Below are 25,132 nucleotides of genomic sequence, written 5' to 3'. Positions count from 1 at the left end.
CACTGTAAACTGCTAAAAGAGTTCAATGATTAAGCACATGAAGTATGAGGTAAAATCAAGTAATTTATAGTACCACAACTTACAAAAACAGTACTAAACCAATTATTGAGAAAGAAGTATTCAATCACAGTCTATCATTTAATGTAAAAAGTCAAAAAAGGGAGTATGATACATTCTAGATATTATTCCTACATATTTCAAGAGGCTAAACCAATTAGAACCTACTTACTACAGTGCTGGCTTCAGAACCGTAAAAAATGTGCTTATGGAGAAATATGCTTATATGCTCTGTAAGGAGAGCACCCCTAAGGTGTAGGGCAATGTGACTAGTGCAAGTTTTTGATTAAACTGTCTCTAACTTTCAGTGTTCTGGGGCCAGTGACCAGCTTCAAATTGATGCCCTATTTGTAAGGCTGCTTGAAGACAGATATTGTGAAAATGAAAACATTGAAGTAACACCTCTTTGTTGCCACAATAACATCACTAAGTATGACAAACTCATAGAGACATGTTTATTTCTTACAAGATCTGTAAACCATGGACATTTGGTAGTTCACTGTTCAGAAGTCTTCTAATAGATCTGATTCAAAATAATAATTGATTATATGTGTAAAACAGCAGCTTTGAAACTTGGCTTGTTTTGTAAGTCTTGCATATAGTTAAATCTGCTAGATGTACGTTATATCTGGTATATGTAATCTGTGCTGCTCAAATAGAACCATCATTCCTTGAGACAGTCCATACACTCAATGCATTCTCACAGACAGCTGTCACACCTTTTTGTGAACAGCCTTTTGATCTGTCCAGTCATCATGCTGACTCCTTCACTTTACAGGTGCATTTTAGCTCACAGTTTAACACACTCAGTTTCTGTCTCTACATTCACCTTCCCCTCCATTTTATTTACAGTAAGCTAGGGATATTGATATATTTATCTGCATATGTATGTACACATACATACACAGATATATGTACATTTTATATATATATACTGATATATGTACATGTGAATTTGTTTTCATATCTAAGAATCAGAGAAGGTGGCTTAAAAACAAAAATGGTGTCTGTGTATGAGAGGTGGGGTGCTAACGTAGGGTGAGATGTTCACGGAAACATGTATTTCTGTAGGGGTAAGAAAAGCAAAGGGTGTTACCTGTGCTCATGGTTTTAACGTTTGAAGATGGAGGTGGAAAACTTGTCAGAGTGCTCATGTACATAAAGGCCAGGAGGGTAACAGAACAGCCTCTGACAGCTGGCACCCTGACAGTGTATGCATGCAAACAGGAAAAAGGGTATAGGGTTTTCATAAGGACCCAAACACTTCCTCACATAGCAGCACAGCATGGAATAGAGCAGATGCTCTGCTTGGTCCCAGCCACTGCACCCACAGTCTTAGGCTACATAACCATCTTTCTGCTGCCTTGCTTTTCACCCTTCCTCTTCTCAGAGCCAGCATATTCTGAGCCTGTGCAAAGAGCAGGGACAGGAAAGAGGGAGGAAAACTCACACCTCTGATTGGGAGACACTGTTCTCAAAGGCAGAGTCAAATCCAAACATTTTGAAAAGCAGTTCTCACAGAACAAGTGAACATCTCTAAGTGAGTCCCTAAGGAAGATTATGTAAATTAAGTGCTCATTATTCCAAAGACTCTGGATTCCCTACTCAGGTTCAAATTTGCATTTAATATTTCAGTTTCATTATTTTAATGATTGTGTGTGATCATTAAACTTCATTATTATCAAAACATAGCATTTTAAGTATAATCTTAAAACTGCTTGCCCTGTGATGCTATGAACACCTTTGATAAATCAAAAGAAAAAACTGAAAAGCCAAAACATCTAATCTCACATCTGAAATAGCTGCAATACATCTGTAACCCCAGATTTTTCTGCTTTTTTTTGCTAAAAATCTTGTTGATATTTGTGCTTTCCTCTATGCAGTAAATTTAGCAAGCATTTTATTATGTAATGCTCTTTTAACACCTCTTGTAGGTAAATGTAGAGAACAACAGGCTTTTCACATTATTTATGTTTTTAACAACTTTTTTCATGGTAACTTTGTCTCCCAGAAGTGAAACACAAGAAAAGAGCACTTAGTTGCTAAACTTTATCCCTCTATTCATATACATTAAGATGCGTAGCTTATCTCAACTATTAGCTCTTAAAGAAGGAATTCCCTCATGGCAGCAAGCTGTAATATGAGTAAATAAAACATCCTGAAATTTAAAAAATTAAATTCAACAATCTTCATACACAAAAAAACATTAAAGTAAATGCACAAGTTTAAAAGTTACAGAAAAGTATATACAACCTTAAACTACAATATGAGGAAAAGCAATCCTAAGGTTTTAGCTTATGAGAGTCACACTTACCATACATAGAAAAGCCATGAAAAGGAATTACACCTGCAAAACAAAAATATTTCTTTTTTTGTTCTTTAATAATCCTCTTTATGCAGGCAAAAAATATTATGCCCACTCACATTATCAAATTGTATTCTGCCTACATCAGGAATAAAGTATTTCCTTGTTATTGCACCTGCACAGATCTCCATCTTGTACATACATAAGTACAGTTTTGCCTATGTCAGTACAACCAAAGACATGCTTAAACACAAGTTCCTAGAAAGTCAAGTAAAGCTCCATTTCCACGAAGTTGTTACACAGAGGCTTTGCTGAGATCAGAACCTAATTTCAGATAAATGACAACCCATAAATGTCATGCACTGACAAGAACGGGGCCAGAAAAAAAAGGAGGCCAAGACCTCTAGTAATTCATGTAGTACTCAGACAGAACATTCACAGTGCTTGGCAGTTGTAGCATGACAGCTCACTCCTCCTTCCTAGCTGATCTTAGCTCCCATTCACTAGATTTTATATAAGACTGGTAAGAGGTGGCTGCTTTGGCAAAGATTGTAAGAACAATGCTTCATGGCAATAAAGCTACAAGAATTGCAGAGGCAAACATAGAAAAAAGTGTAACAAAAGTATATACTGCAACTGACTCCACTGAAATACAGAAGACATAAAAGACAAGGCCAGAGACAGACTTAAGATTGGTGACATAAGGCCTTGAAAGCAAGAGGAAAAGGCTTGAACTTGAAATATAAATGGAGGGAAAGGATTTAATAAGGGATTGAAATGGTCAAGGTAAGAGCTGAAAAAACCAATTTTAATAGTTGAAGTTATAACAACAGCAATGATATGAAAATGACATAGATCTGTTGTGTCAACACACATTTTGAAAGGAGAAGACTTTAGGGTGTGGTTTGTTAAGTACTGAAAATCTGGGAGGTCAGCCAGTTTCAGCATTTATCACTCAAATCCTCTAAGTGCTGATACAAGACTGAATACAAGCTGCTGTACCACAAGTTATTTTCCTTCTCCTTCCCACACACAAACTCTGTGATCACTAACACCAGGCTGAATGCGGTTTTGGAGTAGCTTCCATCCAGCTTATTCCTTTAATTTAATGAATTTCACAGAGTAATAGCAAAACAATAACTTGTAATAGAAAAAGAAAATATCACATATTTGAGAATAAAAATCTTTCCAAACTACCACTAGAGGAGGCAATAGTATAATTCATACCATTTGGAGGATAGAAAACAGCATATTCTTCCATTCCAAGTTTTCCTGTGAACCGTCAAACCACAAAGAAAATATCATTAAGCTGTAAAAAGGTATAAAGATTTAAACAATTTAAATTAAAAAGTAGATTTTAAGTTACAATTACAATTAATTACAAAAATCATAACTAATTACATTACTGATTATCTGACATTGTCTAAAATGTGGCATGAAATGCAATGGGACAGATACAATATCAGATATAAAACTGAAAGGCAGCACCAATACAGAAGGATGACAACAAAAAAGAGGAGGAAAAGGTCAGCAATACTGTTCCATTGAGACTCTATTTGGGTGTGTCTTAGGAGCTCTAAAGTTTGCTGCAGACATGGAAGACAGTGAAACTCTAGGAGGGATTAAGGACAGACTGACCTAGGGACAGGAAAGGCCAACAAACAGATACAAGCAGAGATAAAAAATATTCAAGGCATCATTAGGTCTGTAACAGAGGAAGATGGATGTTCTGATATAAAAAATAAATATTTAAGTAATTGGCCAGATACAAAAGAATTTAGTCAAGAAAACCACTAATCATATAACGTTTTAATCTTCGAGGTAAAATGAACACATTATATTATTAAACCATATTTTACCCATATAAATTAATAATCCAAAATACATTAATAAAATTTAATCATTTATTTAGAAATATAAAAGTATTATTAAACATAATTACAACTAATTAAAACTTGCAGTTATTTTAGTTCTAAAATGAGAACATTCAAGTAAAAATTTAATTAATTACATGAAAATTTATAGAATATTCTGTGTACTCTATTTACTTTTCACAATAGAATTTAGCACATGGAACTTTTGTCAGGTTCAATGGAATCTTGATATTTTCCTATAGCATGAACTGACTAATATAAAATAAAAATTGACCTCCAAAATTCCTGCCTACAACCCCATGAAAACAAAATCCAGTATTTTTCAACTATATAAATGAGTTGTTTCATTAAACTAAAAATTATTTTCTCCTTTTCCTTTCAACAGGTTGCTTGTTGTGCAGCCAGGAATTATAATCTGGAAGGATGAGTATTTTTAGCATAAAGCACATCTCTTGGAAAATCTGCTAAAAATAGGACATACGAGCCTTTTGGATTTGCACTGCACAGATTTAGGTATCAGCAACATCATTCTCCAGGACTTGTCTAGGAATATGCAGGATGTTCTCCATTGCTGTGTTTCTGGGCTGCCATGGCAATGTGTCTGAAGTAAGACCTGGGATCCCACTGCTGTTTTGCTCTCAGATGAGCCCTTTGCTTATTTCAGGGAGTAGGTAAAGAAAGTAAAAAAAAAGTGATAAAAAGCAAAAAAAAAAAAAAAAAAAGGAATTAAAAAATTAGAAAACAAACATTACTTATAGTGACATAAAAAGTAGCAAAATGAAAACTCTCAGCTGAGGTCCTGCACAAAAAAAGTACTTAGGAATCATATTTGGCTAAATACACCAGGCACCAGGACCAAGGAAATAAAGGGGAATGTAGAAGATTAAGGTACCTGGGGAAAAAAAAAGTGATTGGAATACTGAATGACTCAAGAAGGAAGGCAAAATTAAGAACCTCTAGGTAAAATCAAGGCAGGTGAAGTTCTAAGACACATGGAAACATCCAGAAGAATGGCACAAGAAGCTGGCAGAGAAGGCAAGCAGATTGAATCAAGAAATCTAAAGATTGTTAAGAAAAATAATAAGACCTCAAGTCAAAGAATATCCAAAAATATGCTAATACTCTGGAAGGTGCCATGCTTTTTAAAAATAAATCAGTGCTAAGCATGCTTGGTAAAGCTCTACTCTCCCACCTGTTTGAACAGAGCCCACAGTTCTTTAGCAGCATGTTCTGCTCCTGTCTACAAATATTTGCAAAACTCACTGCTTTGCAAAAGCAACATTCTATAACAACTTCCAGTTGCTAAATTTATTGGTGTTGCAGAGTTCAATATTGTCTATTTAAATGTCTAGTTCTGATGAAGACAGGGATTGTCATCATTTTACCATATTGTCATAGCTGTGTTTCATTTCTTCTGGTAAAACACTGCAAAACTATATACAGCAAAGTGGAGTAAAAGACAACATTGCAATCTGTGATCAGCTTCTAAACTGTCATAATAGAATCTATGCAGAAGTCAGCTGGACACAATTTTATTATTCTTTAAAGGGTAGTCTACTAGGTGTAATGAACACAAAGCAAATTCACATGCTGTATTAGTGCATCAGTCAACAAAAATCTACATGATCTTCTTAAAACAACTCTTTTTACCTTGTATGTATGATTTGGGTGGGGTGGCACTACTGTAAGTAAAGTGCTCCAGGACAGATGTATCTCGGGAAAAACACAGCAACACCTGCAGAAAAGAAAGTCAGCTGATAACTGGGTCAAAGCAATCAAAGCAATGTCAAACAAATTTAATGTCTTAATTAGCACCTATTAGATGCTATTTAAGAGAGCCAATAAGGTTGAAAGCGCTTCACCACATTAGTTTGCTGTCCTGCTCAAATTTCCAGGCTCGCTTTGAACTTGCTATAATTTTACATTCACCTTCATTTGTTATCAGTTTTATATCCACATTCTTCAACCTTCCTCCTTCTTCCTCAGCAGGTGTTCATCCCCTTCTGTCATCACATTAGTGACTGTATGTGTACCTGGCTGCTTCTACATCCTTTACCTGTTTTTCACCTCAGTTAGTATGAACTGGGGATGTCCTAGTAAGTGAATACGTAAACTAATAATTTACAGTCTTGAATGTGTGCAGCTCTGGAAGAATTTACATTTGCTTTCATTCTCAGGATCTTTACAAAATGTTTGCATGCAATTCAGCTCTTTCAAAAAACAGATCATAATGCTCACCTTGTATCCTAAAGATCAGAAATGCACATTGTATACCCTAGAGTATATTTGGGTTTTATTGTTTACATAAATGAAAAAAAAACTGTGTTCACAGCAACTGAGTATAAAATTAAGTAGTAAAAGCATTCATAGAAAAAAAACCCACTATAAAGAATCTCATCCTATCTGGAGTTGTAAAAATGGTAGTAATTAGTACTGTACTTTAAAAATCTTCATGTTTTCATGCACTGAAAGGCTGCACTGTGAAGAATGTACACAAGAGGGCAGACATAAGGCAGACTTCAACTCACTGCTGACTTCTGCATACCTGAGCTCCTCTCTGTTGGGGTTTAAGCCCACTTGAAAACCAAGCATCACTCAGACGCTCGCTCAACCCCCGCCCTCTCCCTCTCCACCCCGGTGGAATAGGGAGCAGAATCAAAGTAAAACTTGTAGGCTGACAAAGGAACAGTTCGGTAAGTAAATAATGGCAAATGATAATAATAATGATAATAGAAGACTAATGTCAGACCCTTCCCAAACCCAGACTGGCCACCCGATTCCAGGTAACTCCCCCCAGTTTCTATACTGGGCATGACAATCTGCTGTGGAATACCCTTTTCATCAGTCCTGGCTATGCTCCCTCCCAGTTTCTTGTGTGTAATTCCTCACTGGTAGAGCATGAGACAAGGAAAAAGTCCTTAGGATAAACACAACTTTCCAACACCTAAAACATCAGTATGTTATCAACAGCATTCCCATTACCAATCCAAAACACAGTCGCAGCTACTGATACAAAATAAACTCTACCCTAGCTGAACCCAGGACACCCTGCTCTTGAAGATTTTAAGAGTTTATTTTAACTGTAGTCAAGGTATAAAAGGAGGAAATGTTTCACTACATACTTTATTGTGAATAAAAATTAATGGATTTTCCCTTCCACTAATTAGTGCAAACACCTTCCACATATTGGCATTTGTCATAAGGAAACAAGCAAAATCACATATCTGACTATTATTGCTTTAATTTTTTTTAATGGAAAGCCGGTCATATTTTGAGACTTTTTTCTTTTTTGAACCTCAAAACTATTTCTCAAACACAAACATCTTTTAAAAATTAATAATACTTTATCTCAAACAGTTTAGGCTAAATATTATTTTTGTGAATACACAATCGTGTTCATAGCTGCCAAAATATCGCTGACAATAACAATGCACAGGCAAATGTAATTCTATGTGTATGTTAACTGAGGTGAACGAAAGAGAAACTAATCTGAACAGGACATAAACTATGTTCTCTCATAGGGGAAAGAATGTAACCTTCATTTGAGGCCCTCTTTTTTAGGAATACAGTGTCCAGAAACAGTATCTGGAAGTCTTTAAATGAAGACTCTGCATCTTTGTAAACAATAGACTCTAGCTCAAACCTAAGTTACGACTATACCCAAAAAACTCTGTGCAAGGTTCTTTGCACATATTCATTCTGCAGATGTAAGACTAAAGTATTCAAATGGAACTTCTGGCCTGAAATAAAGAATTTACAAATTTACTAATCCATGTGTTATTTTTCTCATTAACAAAATGATAGTGCTTAAGAAAACAATGGCACAAACCCCTTTTCAAGTACACAAATATTAACCAAATTATTGGATATTTATAATCCAACTGAAAAGAAAACCACTGAATTCAAATCATTAAGGGAAAGAAAAAAAAACCCCAAAGTCAAAGCTTTTATCAAAAAGAAATTACTTGATTAAAAATACCTGTATTATTTCAACAGGTATGAAGAAGTAATAAAAATAAGTAAACTTTGGGGAAAAAAACCCAAAGGTATTAAAGGAAATAAATGATGTCATTTCACAGTGTTTTTCCTGAAAACTGTTGTATACTGCTGAAAAGGTACCAATAATGACACAAAATATCCTCATCATTATTTTAAGCCCAAATTTTCTTGTTTTGATGGAAATTTCATCTATTCCACAACACACAAAGGACACACTTTGGTCAATGACTTAAGAGGCAGTAACTAGTCACGAAAAAGAGCCATAAACCCAGTGCAAACCCAGAAACAATGTATCTGGTTTAAACTAACATTTTCATTATCTATCTTATTTAGTCAATATTTAATTCCAATTATCATATTAAATCAATCAATAATATCCTACATCACAGTGACTCATACTACAAAATTTTTCCAGGGGCTATAGAACAAAATAATTTGGCAGTAAGGCATTTGCAAATTAGGTTGGAAGAGGAAATTATCAAGGAAAATTGATAACTTTTTTCTAGAGCAGAGTCTGAAGAATACCACAAAATAGCAAACATAAATAGAACAACTAATAATTAGACGTTTGAGATATTCTCTGCCTCAAAGCCCTGCAGTAAAACTAGCCACATAAGTTTTCAAAGATTTTTGGAGAGTCTCCTTCAAATTACTAAAGACAGTTTAGTCTTTTTAATGATTTTCATTCTGCAGCTATTCTTTTGGTCAGTAGAGATATAAAAAAAGGAAAACATTCAACTGGGTTATATAATGATGAGCAAAATCTATTTCTGATGGTCATAAAAAGATTATATCATATACTAGTTCATACTTCTTCATAGTTTATAACCCCACATCTACTGCAAGTGTTAGTTAATGACTAATTAATGCCATGGTAGTCTACATAACAAATGAAAAATAAATAGGAATCAGATTTTCACATCTCAAGATGAAGACACAGTGTTAATAATAATGAAGACCATCTTTGACCATTAAGTCAAGAAAAACTCTTACATGTAAATATTTAGTGAACAAATATCAATGTTTGAGTTGACATTATTCAGACAGTTTGCAAATTTCACAGAATCACTAGATTGGAAGAGACCTTCAAGATCATTGAGTCCAACCCAGCCCTAACAGCTCAACTAAACCATGGCACATCCAATCTTTTTTTAAACACATCCAGAGATGGTGACTCCACCACCTCCCCGGGCAGACCATTCCAATACTTTATCACTCTTTCTGTAAAAAACCTCTTCCTAATATCCAACCTAAACTTCCTTTGATGCAGCTTGAGACTGTGTCCTCTGGTTCTGTCAGTTGCTGCCTGGAGAAAGAGACCAACCCCCACCTGACTACAGCCACCTTTCAGGGAGTTGTAGAGAGTGATAAGGTCACCTCTGAGTCTCCTTTTCTCCAGGCTAATTACCCCCAGCTCCCTCAGTTGTTCCTCACAGGGTTTGTGTTCCAAGCCCCTCACCAGCCTCATTGTCCACCCTTCCCAAACTGAGGGCCCAGAACTGGACACAGCACCGCGGTGTGCCCTCACCAGTGCCGAGTTCAGGGGGAGAATGACCTCCCTGCTCCTGCTAGCCACACCATTCCTGACACAGGCCAGGATGCCCTTGGCCTTCTTGGCCACCAGGGCTCACTGCTGGCTCATGCTCAGCTGGGCTTCAGCCAGTACCCCCAGGTCCCTTTCTGCCTGGCACTGTCCAACCACACTGTCCCCAGCCTGTAACATTGCAGGGGGTTATTGTGGCCAAAATGCAGGACTTGACACTTGGAGTTATTAAACTTCATCCTATTGGACTCTGCCCATACATCCAACCATTCCAGGTCTCTCTGCAGAGCCCTCCTACCTTCCAACAGATTGACACACGCTCCCAGCTTAGTGTCGTCTGCGAATTTACAATGAAAGACTCAAACCCCTCATTCATGTCATCAATAAAAATACTGAATAGAACTGGTCCCAGTACAGAGCCCTGAGGGACACCACTGGTGACTGTCCCCAGCTGGATGCAGCACCATTCACCACCACTCTCTGGGCCTTGCCATCCAGCCAGTTCCTAACCCAGCACAGAGTGCTCCTGTCCAAGCCATGGGCTGCCAGCTTCTCCAGGAGAGTGCTGTGGGACACAGTGTCAAAGGCCTTGCTGAAGTCCAAACAGACAACATCCACAGCCTTTCCTGCATCCACCACATGGGTCATCTGGTCATAAAAGACCAGGTTGGTCAAACATGACCTACCCCTCCTAAACCTGTGCTGGCTGGGTTTGATACCCTGGCCATCCTCTAAGTGCTGCATGATGACACTCAGTATAAACTGTTCCACTATCTTACCACGTACTGAGGTCAGGCTAACTGGCCTATAATTACCAGGATCCTCCTTCCCACCCTTTTTGTGAATGGGCACCACATTGGCCAGCTTCCAGTCATCTGGAACCGCACCAGTGAGCCAGGACTGTTGGCAAATGATGGAGAGCAGCTTTGCAAGGTTGTCTGCCATCTCCCTTGTCACCCTGGGGTGGATCCCATCTGGTCCCACAGATTTATGAACACCCAAGCGGCTCAGCAGTTCTCTGACTGCCTCATCTTGGATAACAGGGGGACCATTCTGCTCCCTGATAACTTCAACTCAAGACGATAGCTGTCCTGAGGACAAGCCATCTTCCCACTTAAGACTAAGACAAAGAAGGTGTTAACCACTTCTGCCTTCTCCTCATCTGCAGTTACTGAGTTCCCTCCCATCCAGTAGAGAACAAAGGTTGGTCTTACCCCTCCTTTTGGAAATTCATTAGGAAATTCATAGATGTACTCTCCTTCTCATTATGGGCCTTTGATAGGCAGCAACAAAGCTAATTAGCTGGATTCCTGATTCCTAGAAAAAACTTTGCAATGGGAGCAATCCTACAAGTAATCATACCTGTCACTGCCTTAATCAGAATCAATGTCTTTAATTTAAGAATATGTCAATATGCTTATTGTAACAGGTCACTGTAAAGCAAGGAGGTATTTTAAATGGAACCCTGAATACACTTCTCATGACTTAATTTTTCTGTACACAACAACTTTTAATTGTTGGGAGTTATTTACTCCAAAGCTGGAAAAGGGAAAAATATGGCTGATTTAGTATTTTCTAGCTTAGTGCACTGGAAAGACATTGCATATGGTCCTTCATAGCAGGACTTTTAGAAGCTTACCCTGCTTAATCTGATTAAGTGTGCAAGATTGCTATTCAGAAGATAAATACATGCAGCCAACAGATGTATCCATCCCACTGTACTCTGCCTTACAAAGGCAGTTCTCCCTCCAAAGATGATACAATCCCATAGGAATGTACCTCCTAGGTTTTCCAACCAAAAAATAGTTACATACCTGATATAAATAATCCTCAAATACAAAATAGTAGTCATCGTTGCTTGCTGTCAGTTTTACATCCTGTAATAAAAAAAATACAAGCGTTTGAAGCCAAAAGACCTCTCTTTAGACTCCCACGGAGACTAAACTTAACATCCTGATAGAAGACACCGTTTCACTTTCATTCAAAGAACTATAGTTAAGCTTATACTCCACATTTTAAAATTAAAAAATGCTATATTAACTTGATGATTAAGTATTCAGAGTTGAAACCTGAAATGGAAGCAGTCACACCCTGTTGGCTCTTTCTCACAATCCCAGTTATTCCTTCAAATGAGGATACCATTCCTTTATGACTTAACGGTTCAACTCAAATGTCTTACATGAGAGACAACACGGGCACAAGGAATAAGTTCACAGTTATTTTTACACTCCTCAAAACCAAATCATCCAGTATTTTCTTTGTTAAAAAAACCAACAAGATACAAGTGTGATGAGCACATAAATCACTCACTGTTTAGTGAATTACTTACTTTGTAAATCAGGCTGTCCACTAAAAGGTCGTGTTGAATCACATTTGACTTAAGCTGTTCATAATACAAGATGTCCTAAAATTAAGAATATTATCATCATCTGTCTGAAACATGATCTGAATTTATATTGAAAGTAAAAAAACTAATTTTCAGCAATTAAAAAAAAAAAAAGTATTCAACTGAAAAAAAGCACTTTATATTTATGAAGCATCTATCATGGCTTGTTCAAGTTTAAGTCCTAAGAATTAAGATTTGAGACATTATAAAACTACTTCACCTTCAGATAAGTAATAAAATGAGAATAAAGGGACTAGTTCAAATCAAAGACTCATATCTTCCAGCCTCTGGTTCTCTCTACTCCTAAAATCTTTTCAATGCTCAAAATAATTATATTTCTTTGTTACCTTCTTTTTTCATGCATGTCTCGACCAATAGGTTCTGTCTTATCTTTAAGCATTAGTGAGTTGCTGCAAATATTTGACATTAAACTAGTATGAACCTGTAGACAGGTTAAATTTGTGCAAAGATGAAATTATTATATATATGAAAAAAAACTGGTGAAGAGTGCAAAAAAATAGGATCTGTTTTTAAACTCCAACTCTTTCCTGAATGTCTATGGAACATACACACAGGTGAAACAACAGGGAAAAATCATAACAAACCTCTCTGCTTTTACTTATTCTATCCCTTCCTTCTTAGAAACAGCTTGCAAAGGAAAAATAGAATTAAATATTGCACTGTCAACCCCTAACTCCCAAATCCCTTTATATATATACACTTCTATCCCTAAATATTTTTCTGCCATTACAACTTCAACTGAATAACAATTTCTGATTGATTTGAACTAATTGATAAATTAAGTCAGCCATCCCAAAGATCCTTTTCACTTCACAAAACTATTTTGATTTCAAAACATCTATATGGATACCACAAAAATATTTGTATATTCCCAACTTCACAGATTTACTGCTAATTTCTTCAGTAAAGACAAGTCCAGAGTAAGGATTTGAAGAACAAGTGGGAGGTACAATGAAATCTTGCAGGTAGAGAATGATGAATAGTGCACACTTAGAAACTATTAGAATTAGCATATTACTAAACTGCTAAGTTGTAATGACGACAAAAGCTGTATTTACCAAGTACTGATGCCTCCTACAGGGAAAATATTTAAATTTTCCTTTTGAGAAATAAAAAAGGGGAGGTAAAAATATTACACTATTCTTTAGGAAGGATCAGACATAAATATTTACTAAATGCAAAGTATCTGCACTATGAACATTGCATTGTGTTCTTCAAAGCTACGAAGAACTACTTGATTACACAAGCCATCATTTTAAAGCATCAATACTGTAATCTAATCAAGTATAACACTGCAAGTGTTATAATCAAGTATAAATGAATAACATTTTTTTTTGCCATCTCTAATGACTGTCTATATTAAAACACAAGAAGTTAATATCAAAAAAAACCCCAACCAAAACCAAAGAAACCACAAGCCAAAACCAAAACCAAAACCCATAGTAAGTGGATTGGAACGAGATGATCTCTAAGGCCCTTTGCAACCCAAACCATTCTATGATTCTAAGACGACCAGAAAGACAAGCTGTCCACTTGAAATAGAACTCATGCAAAAAAAAGTTTAGCAAACAAATCAGAAATTATTAAAAAAGGACTTGCAAAGCTAACACAATTATAACCATTATAGGAATAAAGGTTTTAACTCCTTATTTGCCATTCATTTTCTCTTAAATTGTGATTGCTGTGATGGAAAATGAAGCTGGGCTTGGGAATCATGACAGGTTTTCAGCCACAACTTGGCTACAGGAGGATCTTGCCCATGTGTCATGGTTAAGACAAGAGGTTTGTGATTGATGCACGATTAATAGATTTATTCCTTAGATCTGAATCATAAACAAGATTTACTTTCAAGACACAAGACTCTCTGGTGATCAGTCTCTCATTTAGACAGTGAGGAATATTTAAGAGCCTCACTCAGCCTTTAAAAAATATTCAAGTCTACTTTTTCAATTTACTGTCTGCATTTCTTTCTCCATATAAGAAATTTCACTACTGGCAAGTTTCAAGAGTTTCCAGAGAAGTGTTACATTTCTTATATTATTTAAAATTTTTTCAGTTATAAACAAAAATCTTACCATTTTCATCTGATTCAATATTTCTTCTTTGTCTGCCAAATCGTCATGTAACATTGATTTGTAAACTTTTTCCCTTTCAAAAATATGTTGCATTTTTATATAGACCGCAGTTTTTCTGAAAATTATATACTTTTATATCACACCTCCAAATATACTCATCTTTCCAAACTGAATTTAAGTACACTTCAGGATTGCAGTGAGCAGCCTTTTTGACCTTACAGAGCCACATCCCAAAATTTCACCCAAAACATTTGTATTGCATCCACTTGAGACCATAAGGGAGCTCTGAAAGGAGCTCATGGGCAAGAGAGAACAGTATCCTTCAGGAGAACCGAGCAAAGCTACTTTAAGCAGAATCTGGATATTCACCTTCTCTGAAATAAAGGTTTGGATTACTCGGCAACCTCTGTGCTGCCACATGTATCCTGCCATGAAATCCCTGGCACTAGAGCTACACTCTCACTGATGAACTGTTGGCCGGTCATGACCCATTTTTAGTTACCCTTGACATGTGATTGCACTATTGCATTTGCCTCTCAATCTAGCAAGGTTAAAACAAATACCTAATCAGATTTCATAAAGAGAAAACAGAAGAGTTCAAGGAAGACCCTTCTGGTAAATTCTTGAAGAGGGTCCAAAGCTTATTCTCCTTTCACCAGAGATCTGTGAAATCTATTTGCAAAGTACATCGTTCTCCAGCCAAAGATGATGACAGTCTGTTACTATAACTGGGTTTTCTGCTGTTTGAGTGGTACAGTGGGGACATTTGGCTACTGAGCCTAATCTAAAAAACCTTCTGATAAGGCAGATATACAAAATGCCCCATTATGAACTTACCACCTCACCTATTCATTAAGTTTTTAAACCTTTGAAACTACATTCAGTAATACCTATAGCAAAGTAAAACTTTACTGATTTTTCCATTTCCTGGAATTTTCAGAATTAAGGTTTTACACCTATTAACTCAAAAAAACTTACAGGAGAAGAAAAAACCTATTAGATAATGAACAAATTTCCTTCCTGAGCAGTATTTCAGTAGCATGCAGAGAATAAACAATTGTGAACACTATGAATAGAAGGAAAAAAAATTAAACAGATTTTCACTAAGTGTGTGCCATCCATTTCGTGCAATGAGACAGACATCCCACAGGAAATAACTGTGATTCTGTGATTCAAGATCATATGATTAAAAATATATACAGAAAATTGGACTGTTTACACAGACAATATTAACTGACACTGTTCACCTTCAAATGTTTGTCTTTGCAACCTTAAAAAGGCTCTTTTAATACAGTTCCTCTAAAGTGTACCATTACAAATGAAAACGGAGAAACAATTCATTGTCAGGCAATGTGTTTATATATTTCTAAATAATCCTGCATACCGAGCTCACAGTTTATCATTTTTATTACTACAATGCTAGATCGTTAGTACCATTCCTTGCTTGGCTGTATATTAGCTTTATACAGAGGCTGAGCTTTACTGAATAAAATTGTCCAAACAACAATATTGGATGCTGGCACACACAATGCTGCCCATACCAAGCTCTCATAATATTGCACATCAAAGAAAGGAAATTCACAGTTCATGTGATTTAGAGATTCATACAGCTATAAATGTAATAGAACCTAAACTGCAAATCAGAAATATTACAGCAAGGAATGCCTGCAAACAGACAACTCGACTCCAGCAGAGAAACTATTCATAGCAGGTAGAGAAAAGAAGTGTTAGATAAATCCATAAAGTCTATATGAAATTCAGCAGATCATAAAACAGCTACATGTATATGGAAACTGTTTTGTTATAGTTCACAAAAAATAAAGCCATGTATTCATTCTATGCAAGAAGAACATCTCAGGGTGTTAGCATTTTGGCAGTAGTCACAGCTTACTTCTGTGTAAGAAACATTAGTTAATGCAGTGCTTAAACTGAACCACAGCTATTCAGTTCATAACATAGCTGTGGTGATCCATGTGCTATTCTACTTGATCTATGGGCACTCTGCTAGGTCTCATTCAGAAAATCCATCTTTTAAATGCATGTACTCAAAGTCCATAAAAGAACTTTAACTTAGAACCCAGGATAAAAAATGCTATGCAAAAATAATCTTCAAAAAGAAGACAGAAGATTATGACAGCTGTTAGATTAGAAGAAGTTTCAGCTTTGCATGACAGAAAAACATTTACATGCACTTACCTCACTTACCTTGAATTATTTTCTCCAACATAGTGTATCTTGTCCCAACTTCATAATTTCTGTTTTCTAAGGGGACTGAGGGTGCATTTTGTATTTCACTGTTTTTCAATCCTTTATTTCAACAACCTCAAAGTAGTAGACTAATTTCCCAGTTTGCATCACTTTATCTGTCATTACCACTTTGTCTTAATGTTATCATTACCATTTTCCAGCCACTTGCCCTCATCTTTCTAGAGTTCCTTCAGCATCATCACAAAGTATTGGCTCACCACTAATTCCTTGCACACAGTCTACTCAGTTCAGTCTCAAGGCTCTGGATCCAGCAGACTGTCTCTTAAAGTAAAATTTCTACTGCACTCAGTCTTAGAATGTGTTTAAAATAGCTTATTTTTCTTTTTCATCTATAGCTGACAAATATCACTTGCTAAGTGTGTAAAAATTTATCATAAGGTAAATTATTATGGACATATAAAAGCCTCACATTGAAGTTTCCCAATTATGCAAAGACCTTAAAGAGGAATTCAACTTTTTAAATAGCCATGGCCTCAGATACTGCAAAAATTTCCTTGTTGAGGACTTGCATCAAGTACTTTATTCACATGTCTATTAAAAATTAGGAAGAGTGGCAAAGACTTCACCACAGCACAGAGGTTTTTAAATCATAAAATGTCTATCAGTTTCTGTGACAACTCAGTAGAGCACTTCTATTTTGGAGAAAACATCACTAGAAGATACGTACTTGCACTTTTGTATTCTCACCTAGTCTTCACTACTTACCTCTGGCTGATTAGAAATGTTAAGAATGAGAGCCCACAGATCAGCTCGGAGTGCTGTTGGACATCCCTGACGAACATACTGCTGAGCTGCAGCACTATCTTGCTCTGCTAAAACTGTAAGAAACAAAGCAGGTGAAGAGTTGATGTAGTGTAAGACTTCTATCAAATACCTTAATTTTTAACTTTAAAAACTGGCTTACCATGCCATAAGCTTTAGCTAACAGGAAAATACTGAAAAGATTTCATTTCTACACTGCAATTTTTAAGTAATTCCTTGGGAAACAAGGCAATTGGTATTAATCAGCAAGGCTGTACTACATTCTGTCACAAAATATCACTTACTATGTACATATGACTGTATCAAGGCTAGTTGCAGCTACTAAGCTGGCATTATGCAGAACAAGCAGCCATTTATAGCCACAAACTCCTGGTTTAACTATGAATGGTATCTCAGTTCAAATAGGAGATTGCCACTCATTCTGGCTTTTTTTGTGTCTCCCTTCTTTCCATGTTAACTATATGAGTATCTTCACAGATAACTGCAGGGCCAGAATTTTTCATTCCAGAGTATACTGTTCTGTTCTCTCATTATTGGTGTATTTACTCTAGAGGATAAAGACCTCAAAAGATATTGGTTTGCCTTCATATTGACATAAAACAAATACTCTACTGCTGACAGGTTTACTTATTTGGGTCACTGCTGTGAAGCTTTAGGCTACCCTATCACAAGGGACTCATGCTGAATACAGTACTGTATATATCATAGAACAGATTACCTCATTCCCTACTTAAATCTATGAACTTGAAAGACATACATCTTGAGCTACTGTAATCTGATAAAAGTGTTCCTCACGAAGGGTGTGTGATTAATTGTACCCTGATACCCAAAATGTCTTTCACAAAAGCGAGAGAGAGTTGGGAGAAATTTCTGTGTATGTATCTAGACATTACGTAGGTGTTGGACTGCTTCTTGAAAGTTGCCAAATCCATTTCCTCTAATTTTTCAGAAGTGTCTATGAAATAGGTTGCTTTTCTATATCTCACTGAATTTGATATTTGCAATATCTGCTCTGATATGACTTAGAAGGACAAGGTTTGGAATTAAATATCTATCTAATTGATTTTTATTTTCTTCCCTTTTTGCTTAAATACTGAATAGACGAGTTTGCCAAAATCTGTTTAAGTTGCAGAGCTCTAATACAGACATTTCTATGATCCTTTGTTCTTGCATGAAGAGGGCAAAAAAAACCCGATTCTTACATTCTCCACAGAACTTCAGAAATACTGTGATTCATCTTGGCATCCACGAGTATTTACCTTATTTTTCTTACTAACATAGAAAATATTAAGAAGACGTTTTGGTATTTAGAAGATGGGTTTTACTAAACACAACAAAATAAAGTCCTCAGGCTTGGCAATACATCTAATAAAAAAGCAAAATTTGCCTCCGTGGCAAACAAAGTCATAGCTAACACCCATTAGAGCATGCAGCTGTTTTCCCACTGAATGAAAAGGGATTTCAGTTTATGGTCAAGGCACTTGCATATTTACAAAATTTTTAGTCTTTGACTGTAGAAAAAGCTAAGGCATTCTCTAGAATAGAGCTGCTTCATATAGGCAAGAGATGATGAATATGAACGGCCTGAATGAATGGCTCAAGAAGTCCAGAAAATATAGTTTACTTTGAAGAATGGGAAAAGAACAGAGGTGGACAGCACCTAATGAGTTGCTCTTGGATTAGAAAATTGATAGTGCAGGACAGACAGATGACAACAAAAGAAGTAAGTAAGAAAGAAAGATCATTATTTTGTTACTGCAACAAAAAAATTAGGATGGAACCCTTTCGGGACAGTATCCTGCCTATTTTTTCCTTTGATGCTAACGTTCAGCAGGAATCAGAAGAGACAGTAATGAGTAAATATTGGTGTATTTCAACCATTCCTTGTATGTTTCTTCTATAAGCAAACTTAAACTATTCAATTATAATTTCTTTTAACTTCCCCTTCCTTTTGTAGGTTATTTCTTAACCTACAAAAACAATCCTGGAACTTTTCAGAAAAAGCAGTATAAAGATACAAGTGAATATTCCATAGTGGCTAATATGGAATACTAATACTAATCACTAATTCTGCAATATTTGGCAATTGCAACTGATTATTAAAATGATAATACTGACATAAAGGCATAGATCCCATAACAATAATGAGATCTTTGTGTGCAGAGAAGGGATTCCAAAGAATTTTGATTTTAAACTGAAATTCAGTAATGGAATAAGTTAAGTTGCCACCAAAAAGATGTCTATGTGCTTCCTATTTTGTTTTTATTGAAATACCTGTGGAGCTTTTTTCTGGTAGATACTGGTACACTGCAAATATTTGCTTTTCTGTCCCTGTCTAAATGATAACAGTATTAGTGATTGTCTATCTAAATTACAATGTTATTACTAATAACTAGTAATAATACTAATAACTAGTATTACTAATAACTAATTACTAGTCTAGGTTCTTAAAATCCCAAGAGGTACATACAAATACAAATTTATTAAATGAATTCTTAACTACTTATAGTTAATTACAGATAAAAACAGATCCATACCTTTCTGCCCAACACGTACATGTTCATTTTCAAAGAACTCTAGAAAATAAAAACACAGAAAAGTATGGCAAAAAATAAATGAAAAAGACATCCCAGCTGATAATGTATTTTGTATTTTTAACACATAATTACATTGAGTTGCTCTTTACTGCTAATCACTAAAAGTTAACCTGCATCAAAGTTCTTTTTCAAAAACTAATTTTGTGTTTCAAAACCACAAATATCAAAGCAGCATTATACCACATGATTTTCAACTAGGTAAGTTTCCATTTAAAAAGAAAAATCTTGTGATACTAGAGTGATTTCCATTTTTATGTAGAAAGACCATTTTAAAACCTCTTCCTACAGCAATAGATGCATACATGGAAAACCAATAGAGATTATACACTATTTAAGTTACTGAATATTAATATATGGGTATGGCCTGTAATATTTTCTTGACAACAGATATTTTAAATATGTTTGTATGTGTATCTGTATGTATGTATATATATAAAAATATGCCTATCTGTTAGCTGGATTAACATTTACCGATAATTTCTGTATTTCTGGAAACAGGCAATGTGGCTCTCTAGATCCTGAAGTGTTCAAACATATTGAAATTAATATATTCTCTACTTAAGGTGATGACTTTAAAACTTCTCCAAATATGACTCTTCATATATGCATTTTTTTCCATTATTAGCTATATTTTACTATGAAAATCACTAAAATCATAGTCACAGAACAAATATTTATGGTTGAAAAATACAAAAATTTTGGGAAAAATACACAAATTTTATGATAATTTAAAGGATTCTACTCATTAGTGTTCCGTTTCAATGACTGGAGCATGGCAGTAGCTTACCAGGAGGCACTTGTGCTGAATCATCAATACCTAGCTGTCCTATATTTAAGCCTAGTTCATTAAAGTCTTCTTTCTGAAAAGGAACAGAACCATAACAAAGTAATTAATATTTTTAATTCTCTAAATCACTTGAGATTTCTTCTGAAAGGCTTAATGTGAATATTTTCTGAACCAAATGAAATTCTTCTAAATGCATACATTTGTAATAGACTCTCACATCAATTCTTACTCTAGTTTTAGTTATAAGCCTCAGTTTGCATGTCAAGTATGAGCTACACCTGGATGTAGTGAAGTGGTGAATCAAAGATCAGGTTAAGGATCTCTAATTCCCATCTCTTTTCCAACCCAGGTGAAGGTTTTTCTACTAGCATAAAATCTGCAAGAGCCTCATCAGTGAAGCATTTAGAAAAACTCTACTATATAATACACTAGCACTCAAACATTTCATTTCATTTACACCTGACAATAAAGGGATTTAAGATTATATTGAGAAGAAAGACAGAAGTTAACTCATTGTCAGGCTACTGATCTTGTACAGAATCTGCAGAAATGAGATGTGCTACAAATTTGGAGTATCTTGTGTAGAAGAAAATTTATTAAGTGAATAACATGTACAGAAATGTATTTTTGGCACAAATTAAACCTGTGTTTCATAAAATGAAAACTTCCCTACTGGCAGAAATTTTACTGTTTATGTTTTATTTTTCATTAAAAATATTTTTTCATAGAACTTCTTTATGCTCTCTATTTTAACTACATATTTAGATTGATTTTCACTTTCAAAAGGAGAAATTTATGATGATAATTATATTAATTTTTATTAGTTAGAATAATTTTCATTAACAAGGAAACAAAACTTCCTGAAACAGAAACTTCTTATTAAAAAAAAAAATATATACTTACCAATTCTGGAATATCTTTAACTTTTAAGGGAACCTGAATTAGTCCCAGATGATTTCTGAAACTAGGCTGCTCTCCATTTTCATAATTTGGGTTTCGAAGATTCATCAGTACCTTAAAAAATTGTAGCTCTGTCACTTCTTGCTTAGATTCATAACCCTTCTCAACATTATCACCATTACAAACAGTACATTCAGCATAAAATAATTTCCCACAACAAGTGGGAATCAAAATCAACAAGTACTGAAATTTTTAAGGAAGCTAACGTAGTCTACTTTGAAAAGTCAGCTCAATAAAAAAGCAGAAATAATTTTAATATACATAACTAAGTGTTGGCTATATAGTGATGTCTTGACTAAAATTTACTTCCTCATTTAAGCTATACCAACAACATATTTCTGATGGCTACAGTATCCAGGATATTCTTCAGCATCACTTTTCTCTGAAATAATTTTATCTATCTTCTTACACTGGCAATCTTACAGAGCTTCCAATAAAAATGCTACATAATTTGCTACTAAAATAATTCTTTATAAAATAACAATATCAAAATATCTTCTTTCATATAAGAAAAAGAAATTACAGAATTGAAAACTTAAAGCAAATATAATTTAAAGGACAAGGAATCATCTCAAGGTAAGTAACTGTGACCTATAAAGGAATTTACAGTCTCTCATATACTGTTATTTCAAGGTATAGATTTTGATACGATGCAAAGATTCTTTCTAACATGAATTTCCAGCTCTTATGAAATTCTTTCATAATAACACTGTACTTCTACAGGTCTCATGCTTTTAAGTATTCTAATACCATATAATCTCATTGTCAGACTTGTTAATTTAAAGAAACTGCAAACTCTGGAAAGAAAACAGCATAAAAGAAAAAGAGAGTGATCATGAGGGTCACTGAATAAAGATAAAAAAAAAGACTAATTTATTTACATATCCCGAATTTATTTACACACACCAGGGCTGTTAGTACAATGATGGAAAACAAAATAAATAAAACATTTTCAATGTTATTTTGATTAACTTAACAAAAAGAGTGATATGCAATAAGTACTATTTGACTATGATGTTCTGTGCTAGAGTCAAAGAAAATTATGAATAATACTGACATTTAAGACTTTAAATATTCCACAGTCACCAATTTTTTAATGGTTCAGTCTGATTACATACAAAAGCCTTGAAATTCAACACAGTCCTGTTTCATGTTTGATTTTTTACAACCTTCTGAGATGACCTACAATTTCAACTGAATACAAGTCTGCAATCTACTATCAGTCTATTAGTTTCACATATTGTGATTTATGATCTTAATATATTGGAATTGAAAAGTAAAATGGTTTGCGAAATCACTTCAGAATCACTCTCCAAGGGAAAAAAGTTGGTCCCAGACTCTGGTTTAGAGAAGTTTATCACAGGTTCAATTTAAAATTTCAGTTAAAAAATAAAAAAGCGACAATAGCATTTTGTTTTGTAAACCAAACATGGATTCACTTGCTATAAATGATAACCAGTATGAAATACACTTAGCAATTATTTTTCCCACTTCATATAAAGCACTATAATGGATACAAGCCAATGGCTAAGTTTTATTTCATTGAGGCTTACCTCAAGAAAATCTTTAGGCGCATAAACAGGCCGGAAAAGACTTAGATCTGAAATAAGATTTAAATGACACTATGTTAAAACCAAAAGATCAAAAACCCATGTGCCATATCTATAACACAATCTAGCAATTTAAATAATAGATTAGAGCAAAGATCAAGATAACATCATCACAAATATCATGGCAACAACACCACATATTCTGTCATTATTATGCTTCTTATAATAGCCTTACTTTTTTAAACCCCAGATAAATGAAGAGGAGGGTGTTCTTCAAGGTCCCTTCCAGACCAAACCATTCTATGATTCTATGAAGAGAACAGTAGTCACAGGAAGCTTCCACTTAATCTTCACAAGTGTTTAGACTGAATCACTCTTAGACTTAGGAAAGATAGGATTTTCAAAAGCAGGGTATTTTTTAACAGCTTAGATTATTGAATTACACATACTGCTGTTAAATGAAAACTGGAGAGCAGTACTAAAAAATCCATGAAAAGTGTTTGCCATCAGAGAGGTGGCAATGTGATACAAACCAGCACCTCTGTGAAATCCTTTTTAAGGAACTTGGCTATGAACTAGCTTGAGAGTTAGCCTTACTTTCCCTAAGTATAATATCACTGATTATTCTGTGCAGGAGTTATTTTTATCTTTTGTCAAGAAAACATCTGAGCTTAATTATCCATAGTTCCAAACATTTTCTGTAAGCCTGAGTTTACAAAAAGAGGAGCTGTCTCCTAATTGAATAAATCTCTAAAGCACTGTAATATGGAATATAACACAATAACCTCTCAGTAATGATTCAGTGTACAATAACTAGAAACAAACTAACAAGGAAATAAATATTTATTTATGCATAATGACACATTACCAATGAAAGAAAGATCAAAATCAAGTTGCCTTGAAGAGATTAGATTAACCTTTGACTGGTAAGTAAGATGTACATCCTGCCTTTCTATGTACAAAAATTTAATGAATGTTTAAATTTAGTTAAATTAGCCTTACCTGGCTCATCAGTTCCCATTTCATTCCATTTATTAAGCAGTTCTTTTTGTTCATTTGCAGGCCTCTGAAATACACAAAAAAGTGTATCTTCTTTTTTTTTTAACACAATTAATAAAAACATGCTTATTTCAAATATGTATTATTTCAACTATACATTAATGCAATGTTTTACAAAATAGCAACACAAGCTTATTTGCTAACAAATTATCCTTAGTCTGAAGGTACATAACACTGCAAGAAACAAAGTTCCAGTTCCTGGAAGGAAAGAAGCCCATTAAATAGTTTTGGGTGTTTAGTGATGAATTTAGGGTATTTAGTACTCAGTTTTGTGTTACTGAAGATTTACTGTCCATTCCATAGAGCTGTTGGACTCTACGAAATTCCTGTCCCTGGCAGTCATGAAAACCAAACAGCAGCATCCTTTAGCTCCTGATGAACCATAGAGGTTCTGCCACCTGTCACAGAGGCAAAACGTGGGAATGAACAAAACATTCTAACATTACTCCCTACTTCCATGATCTTTAAAATTAAAGCCTCTATATTAATTAAAAAAAAAAAACACCAAAAAACCACAACCAAACAAAAAAAAACCCCACTACACCAGAATGAACGACAAACAAAATCAGCAATGTACCAGTATCTCTCTCTCTCTCCTCATGTACCAGTTCAACTACAGATTTCTGTGCACACAAAGCACATCCGTATCGCACACAGGCTGCACAAGTTATACAGTTGAGTCTGCACACAAAATACTGTTAAGAACAAGGAACATAGTAATTAGCTTTCCAACATGCTGCTCCCTCAAGAGGATAATTACTGCAACAACAAAGAGGAAAATCTACCTAGAGCCTTCATCTTCTCCCAAGCTGAGATGACACATTCATTGCCACCATCTCTGAAAATTATTCTGCATTAGAAAATATTTAGATACTGAACCTGCAGCTCT

General features: G+C 35.0%; 1 protein-coding gene across 6 annotated transcripts in view; it reads right to left on the bottom strand.

Annotated features, from left to right (window-relative positions):
* The window catches only part of TBC1D19 (TBC1 domain family member 19), a 48,503-nt gene that overhangs the window by 4,614 nt on the left and 18,757 nt on the right, over positions 1–25,132 (bottom strand). For 5 of the 6 annotated variants that reach the window (XM_002190882.5, XM_072928044.1, XM_030270874.4 and 2 more), the window contains 11 exons: positions 24,187–24,250; positions 23,188–23,234; positions 21,578–21,688; positions 20,675–20,747; positions 19,828–19,866; positions 17,234–17,346; positions 12,108–12,182; positions 11,593–11,655; positions 5,887–5,971; positions 3,590–3,634; positions 2,372–2,404 (listed from right to left, as the gene is read on the bottom strand). In XM_002190882.5, coding sequence (XP_002190918.1) covers positions 2,372–2,404; positions 3,590–3,634; positions 5,887–5,971; positions 11,593–11,655; positions 12,108–12,182; positions 17,234–17,346; positions 19,828–19,866; positions 20,675–20,747; positions 21,578–21,688; positions 23,188–23,234; positions 24,187–24,250 — 748 coding nt within the window. The remainder of the gene's footprint in view (positions 1–2,371; positions 2,405–3,589; positions 3,635–5,886; positions 5,972–11,592; positions 11,656–12,107; positions 12,183–17,233; positions 17,347–19,827; positions 19,867–20,674; positions 20,748–21,577; positions 21,689–23,187; positions 23,235–24,186; positions 24,251–25,132) is intronic. The other variant, XM_072928043.1, reaches the window with a different exon arrangement.

Source organism: Taeniopygia guttata, chromosome 4 (assembly GCF_048771995.1).
Source record: "Taeniopygia guttata chromosome 4, bTaeGut7.mat, whole genome shotgun sequence".
NCBI classification, from domain to species: Eukaryota; Metazoa; Chordata; class Aves; order Passeriformes; family Estrildidae; genus Taeniopygia; species Taeniopygia guttata.
The sequence above is the reverse complement of the archived record's forward strand: the minus strand, read 5'-3'. Positions and strand labels throughout refer to the sequence as shown.